This window comes from Pan paniscus, chromosome 4 (genome assembly GCF_029289425.2).
Source record: "Pan paniscus chromosome 4, NHGRI_mPanPan1-v2.0_pri, whole genome shotgun sequence".
Classification (NCBI taxonomy): Eukaryota; Metazoa; Chordata; class Mammalia; order Primates; family Hominidae; genus Pan; species Pan paniscus.
This window is the reverse complement of record NC_073253.2, coordinates 17,883,800-17,890,377: the sequence shown is the minus strand read 5'-3', so window position 1 is coordinate 17,890,377 and position 6,578 is coordinate 17,883,800. Positions and strand designations below refer to the sequence as shown.

The 6,578-nt window shown below is 44.0% G+C and overlaps 1 protein-coding gene across 1 annotated transcript; it reads left to right on the top strand.

Moving 5' to 3' along the window:
• The first annotated feature begins 708 nt into the window (after positions 1-708).
• LOC129397739 (histone H3.Y) lies at positions 709-3,051 on the top strand. Its single transcript, XM_057302258.2, has one exon. The coding sequence runs from the start codon at positions 1,020-1,022 to the stop codon at positions 1,428-1,430; it is 411 nt and encodes a 136-aa protein (XP_057158241.1). The 5' UTR covers positions 709-1,019; the 3' UTR covers positions 1,431-3,051.
• Positions 3,052-6,578: the final 3,527 nt, after the last annotated feature.

The window sequence follows — 6,578 nt, the reverse complement described above, 5'->3', positions numbered from 1 at the left end:
TCAGTGAGGTCAAAGCTGGCTTCTCAGGACCTCGTGGCATTCCCATCATGGGCAACGGCAGGATAGCTCAGCTCAGGTGTCCCTTCCACCTTCATAGGGGAAAAGGAGCTTGAGGGGGCTGAGGGGGAGCAACAGCAACAGTCACGTGATTCTTTTCTCAGGAAAGCTTTGGCTTATCCGGAGCCAAACCTGCTGGAGGCTACGAGATTTTCACGAGTGTCACTTTTGGGGAGAAAATGTCAGAGGAGAATCCCTGACAGAGAAGTGACCATTTCAAATTTTTCAAATTTCCATAGCCCCCCGCCCACCCCGCTCCCGGAACACTTCATTCTCAAAGGAACTGATAAAATCTCATGATCTCATGCATTGGTGTTTTGAAGCAGATGTGCAAGTTGGCTAACTTTCGACTTTATTAAAAAAAATTTTTCACTGTCAATATTTCCATGATGATGGAGAAATGTAAACTTTCAGACTCTCTTTCACACCTAGAACTTTAGGTGACCCACCCACCTACCATCCCTCCCACAAGGCGCACTCCAGAAGGTTCGTTCTCCACTGGGTGTGTGCAGAACCCGGGGACTTGATTGGGTTTTCACAGCCCTGATTAGGTTGAGGATCTAGTGAAGCAGGAAGTACAATGGAAGGGAGCTGGGTGGGTCTAATCCAATCATCTGAGCTCCTTATAAGAGGCAGGGTTTTACTGAGACCACAGAGATCTCCAGTCAGAAAGAGACTGCCTGCGAGGGAGATTCCTGGCTGCTGCTTTGTAGACCAAGGAAACCCAGGACCCTCCGGGAAGACTAAGCAGCGTGGCCTCCGACCCACAGACCTGAGAGCTGGTAAGTGTGGGGCAGGGTTGGCAGGGGCTAAGTGTGTGGGAGAGTCATGCGCATGGATCTCAACTCACAGGCTCTCTGAATCCTGTCCACAGCACCACTGCCCTCGCTCTCTGACGCCAGCACCGCCTGCAGCCGGCCAGGCTCAGCCCAAGGACAGGGGAGAGGCTAAGGCCCCGCGACATGGCGCGCACCAAGCAGACCGCCCGCAAAGCCACCGCCTGGCAGGCCCCCAGGAAGCCCCTGGCCACCAAAGCCGCCGGAAAAAGGGCGCCGCCTACAGGAGGGATCAAGAAGCCTCACCGCTACAAGCCTGGCACCCTGGCGCTGCGGGAAATCAGAAAGTACCAGAAGTCCACGCAGCTGCTCCTGCGCAAGCTGCCCTTCCAGCGCCTGGTGCGCGAGATCGCCCAGGCCATCAGCCCGGACCTGCGCTTCCAGAGTGCGGCCATTGGCGCCCTGCAGGAGGCCAGCGAGGCCTACCTGGTGCAGCTCTTTGAAGACACCAACCTGTGTGCCATCCATGCCAGGCGCGTCACAATTATGCCCCGAGACATGCAGCTGGCCCGCCGCCTCCGCAGAGAGGGTCCTTAAGAGCCCAAAGGTAGCTAAGCATAGGATTGGGAGTGGAAACAGGCAGAAATCAGGTCTTGGTGGTGTTTCTGTGTGCTTTTGTTTGTTAATGTCTAATCTACCTTGAGGGTCATAAGGCACTAGTGTCAGGTGGGAATGTTTCAGTGAGCGAGTTTCAGCACTTCAGCTCTACATCAATTTTCAAGAAACCTGTTCATTTTCACTGGACTATGCCTGTGTTTAGACTACTTCAAACCAAATAAATCTCTTCCTGATGGCAACTCAGTGATGTTTGTTTAACTTGATCAGTAGATGAGATCCACACTTCGACTTTTCCTGTATGCAGCTCTGTGTTTGCAATGTTCCCTGTGTCGTGGGCTGTTTCTACTAGTTTGCTATGAACACACATTCAACTCCACTTTCTAAAATACGAATAGACTGTATCCACAAGTCACTTCACATTATGGGAGGCAGTGTGGGTGTGTTCGTCGGTAGGAAAGGGAAAGAGGCAGCCTTGAGAAGTCTGATACCGTCCATCTCTGGCAGTTCAGCGTCCTAGAATATGGTCGTATCCATGGCCATGACTGGAGTGACCCAGGTCTTGGTAGGGGAGGTAGTAGGAGAGGCCTTGGAAGTGTATGAGACGTGGGGAGACACGCCCCCGCTGCAGCCCAACCATTTGAGGCAGGCTGTCTGCAAGTTCAAGTTTAAGGGCCACTTTTTATTATTATTATTATTACTTTTTTTATTATTTTATTTTATTTTATTTTTTTGAGATGGAGTCTCACTGTCTCCCAGGCTGGAGTGCAGTGGCGCGATCTCAGCTCACTGCAAGCTCCGCCTCCCGGGTTCACGCCATTCTCCTGCCTCAGGCTCCTGAGTAGCTGGGACTACAGGCGCCCGCCACCATGCACAGCTAATTTTTGCATTTTTAGTAGAGACAGGGTTTCACCATGTTAGCCAAGATGATCTCGATCTCCTGACCTCGTGATCTGCCCACCTTGGCTTCCCAAAGTGCTGGGATTACAGGCGTGAGCCACCATGCTCAACCAATTTTTTTCTTTTTTTGAGATGGACTCTCGCTCTGTCGCCAGGCTGGAGTGCAGTGGCGCGATCTCGGCTCACTGCAATCTCTGACTCCCTGGTTCAAGCGATTCTCCTGCCTCAGCCTCCCGAGTAGCTGGGACTACAGCCACGCGCCACCATGCACAGCTAATTTTTGTACTTTTAGTAGAGACGGGGTTTCACCATGTTGGCCAAGATGGTCTCGATCTCCTGACCTCGTGATCTGCCTACCTCGGCCTCCCAAAGTACTGGGATTACAGAGGGCCACATTTTTAACAAGTACCAAAAAATCATGTGATTTTAGACTCAAGGCCAGAAAAGAAATCCTGGGGGGAAACGTACTTGTTCCATGTTCCCTATGACAGAAGACTTTGTGTGCCAGAGCTTCAATGTCTCAATCTACCCTGAATTTACCCACAATTTTAATATCTTCCTCAAACTCTTAAATTGGCCACACCTGGATGAAGGAGGCAACCTATTTCATAATCACTTTGACTAAATATTTGGATCGTTTCTGACATCTGAGTTTTTTCTACATCCTCCTATTTGGAAGAATAAACTTGTATGGGCCTTTTGCACCCTCTGGACAGCAAACTGCTTTGAAAGAGAAACCACTTCCAAGAGACTATGGTGATTTCACATTGAAGACAGAAGTTGCTCTGCCTTAGCAGAGCAGAAACTTTGCTTTTTCTGGGTTTTATTTTCTTATCATGATCAGTTACTAGTTCATATTTTCTGTTGAATTTTTTTAAAGGCATTATTGATGAGATTATGGCTTTCTCACAAAAAATATTACTTTGGTGAAAGTGGATTGAAATTAACAGAACTTAAATTTTTCAATGCTTTTCAAGTACAAGAGTTGAACATGGCATGGTAGGTGAGGGAGTAGGAGGTAGATTTTGACACACACGATTTTTTCAATTTAGATGATTTCAAATGTTTTGTTTTTATCCAAACTACAGAAGATTTTAATGAGTTGTCAATTCAAAGGTCATTACAAAAAAAAAAAATCTGAAGCTAAATCACAATGTAATTTTTGAATTACGATCTCAAAAAATTTGAATAACTGGATGGCATTGCTGTGACAAAACAAGGTTTTTCAGCTCTTTCATCTTTAAAAACAAAAACCTGATGCGGAATCATCTCGTTTTACCAAACACTAGTATGCTCCCTTGAATATGTGCCTAAGAAAAATGAATTAAAAACAAAAAAACTTCATCTACCTCATTAATAGGTTCATATAAAAGAAAATATTTTCTTATAAAATAGACTGCTAGATATTCCTATACTCGGCACTAACTCGAAATTATATGACGTGTCTCCAATATTCATGATAGTTATTAAACTATTACAAAGATCTGACTCCATTCATTTTGTGAGAGCATGGCCCCCTTCTCCGCCATATATGAAAGTTACCACTCTACTTTGTATCCTTCTTCATAGAAAACATAACACCATCAAATTATTATTTAAACTTGTCTAATTGGGGTACAAGTTTATTTAGTTGTACTTTTGAAGATCAGACCCTAGATACTACACACTTGGAAACAGTGCAGCTAGATTGTTTAAACTTTATTTGGGCACAGACTAAGTACTTTTGGGGGGCAAAGGCAGGCAGGGCGGATGTTAAGGTTATTCCAGAATGATCCTAAATTATTGAAAATAACTGTGAAGTTGTAGGCCATATGCGGTGGGTCACACCTGTAATCCCAGCACTTTGAGAGGCGAGGCGGGTGGATCTCTTGAAGTCAGGGGTTCAAGACCAGCTTAGCCAACATGGTGAAACTCCATCTCTACTAAAAATACAAAAATTAGCCAGTGTGGTGGCACATGCCTGTAATCCCAGCTACTCTGGAGGCTGAGGCAGGAGAATTGTTTGAACCTGGAAGGCAGAGGTTGCAGTGAACCAAGATCATGCCACTGTATGCCAGCCTGGGCAACCGAGCAAGTCTCCATCAAAAAAAAAAAAAGAAAAGAAAAAGAAAGGAGGGAAGGAAGGGAAGGGGAGGGGAGGGGAAGGGAGGGGGAGGGGAGAAGAAGGGAGGGGGAGGGGAGAGGAAGGGGGAGGGGAGGGAAGGGGAGGGGAAGGGAAGGGAAAAAGGAAGGAAAGAAAGAAGGAAAGACAGAAGAAAGGAAAGAAAGAAAGAAAGAAAGAAAGAAAGAAAGAAAGAAAGAAAGAAAGAAAGAAAGAAAAGGAAAGAAAGAAAGAAAGAAAGAAAGAAAAGGAAAGAAAGAAAGAAAGGAAAGAAAGAGAAAGAAGCTGTGAAGTGCAGTCCCTTCATTTGTTAGTCATCTCCTCACTACCTCACCAGTTCCAACCAGAGGCCACATTTTTCTAGGCAGTCTCCAAATGCACATTATGAGATAGACTTTAATAATGGCAGTGAAGCTCCAGGAAAACTTACTTTGTTATTAACATGTAATACAACCAGCCATGAAAGCTGTCAAAGATTTTTCCTGGAAAGATATCACTTTCTACAAATTTTCTTCTTGAGAACTGTGGCTATATGATATTACATATTGAGAAGATTTAGAATGTGTAGGGGCACTGAACCTTCTCAGCAAATCCATTTTTCCTCTTTGAAAAAACAACACTGTGTTTCTGCTCCTGAACTGACCTGACCTCTGAGACCTTGATGGGATCTTGTTTCTGTCTTCAGCAGTTCAGCTTTACTCAGACCACGAAAAGCATTGAGTTCTATGTGGGGCCAGAAAAACATTCTAACCCTGTGTGTCCAATCACTACTCTCACTGCTATCTGTAGATTTTTGTCCCACCTCAGGTTGCTTGGGCAAGGTTCTCTTTACTTCTAGTGTTCAGAGAGCACTAGGCCTGCCACATCTGCCAGAACACAGCTTCCAAGACTCCCCAGTGCCATGGAAAAAGGAATGAGCTGACAGCAGTATAAAGCCTGGGTGATATTGAGACCCTTGGATCTTCCTTATTTTGGTTGCTCAAGCACTTTAATTTCTGAGAGAGCCTCCCAACTCCATGAGTTCTTCCAAGAATCTGTACCCTCCATATCCCTCCCTTAGACCCAGTAGTCTAACTTGTTATATGCCTTTACAAGGAAGTTGGTAAAATAAAATGAAAGCTATGTAATGTCAAAATATGGTGGTGTGAAACAGAATTTCCCCATCCTTGTTAAAGTTTAAAAGTTTCTGTAATACTCACCCAATCAAAGATAGGTTCTATGTACCATAAGTACCATTTTAAGAGCAAAAGCTAAGTTTAAAAATAAACAAAGTAACAGTTTTGAGGGGGTCTATTTGGCTTCAGGAAAAAATAATTGATGTTACTCTCTGTTCAATATTAGAACTGAACTGGAAGGGGTTTTAGATCCTTTTTGCTCATATTCTGTGATTTAGGGGGCACAGGGCAAAGGTAAACAGGCTGAACTAGCACCGTCAATATCTGCGAGTTGTGCTGGGAATGTTCACAATGATTTGATAATAAATCTCAGGTCTTTATTTTATGATGGAAAAGTCTTCTTTGCCATAATAAAGGTAAAGTAGAGTATGTACAAGGAGACTATGGGATAACTTTATAACTCCTGATGAACCTACTTTGTTCCATATCTCAATAATTTATTTTTTATGTTGCTGTACTCAGGTTCGATTCTATGAGCAGATTGCCTCTAGAACGCATAAAATCAAGAATATTCTGTAACAGTGTTTTAAACTAAATTTGGGTGCCTATAGAAGCACTGGTAATATTACCACGTGAAGCAAACCTGCAGGATCAATAGGCTCTCTCTATATGTGTCTTTTAAACTGTGGATGATCATTACAAATGGGTGTTCACAGACAGGTGGTTTTTGGAATCTGTTTCTCTCTCTCTAGTCTTATAAGATTCTCCTATACTATGTTAATTTCCAATAATGTAGACAATCAACTTGCTGACATAAAGCAAAGTAGGGAGGAATACCTATGAGAACAGTCAAATAAGAGAAAATAATGCTTTGTGATTTTGTTTTTATTTCCTCAGGTTGGAAACAGTTCAATGATGACCCAAAAAAATCCATAAAAGTATTTAAAATACATACAAGGACAACAATTGCAGTGCTCCTGCTCAGACACAGCCTTCAGGGCAGAAGAACACAAG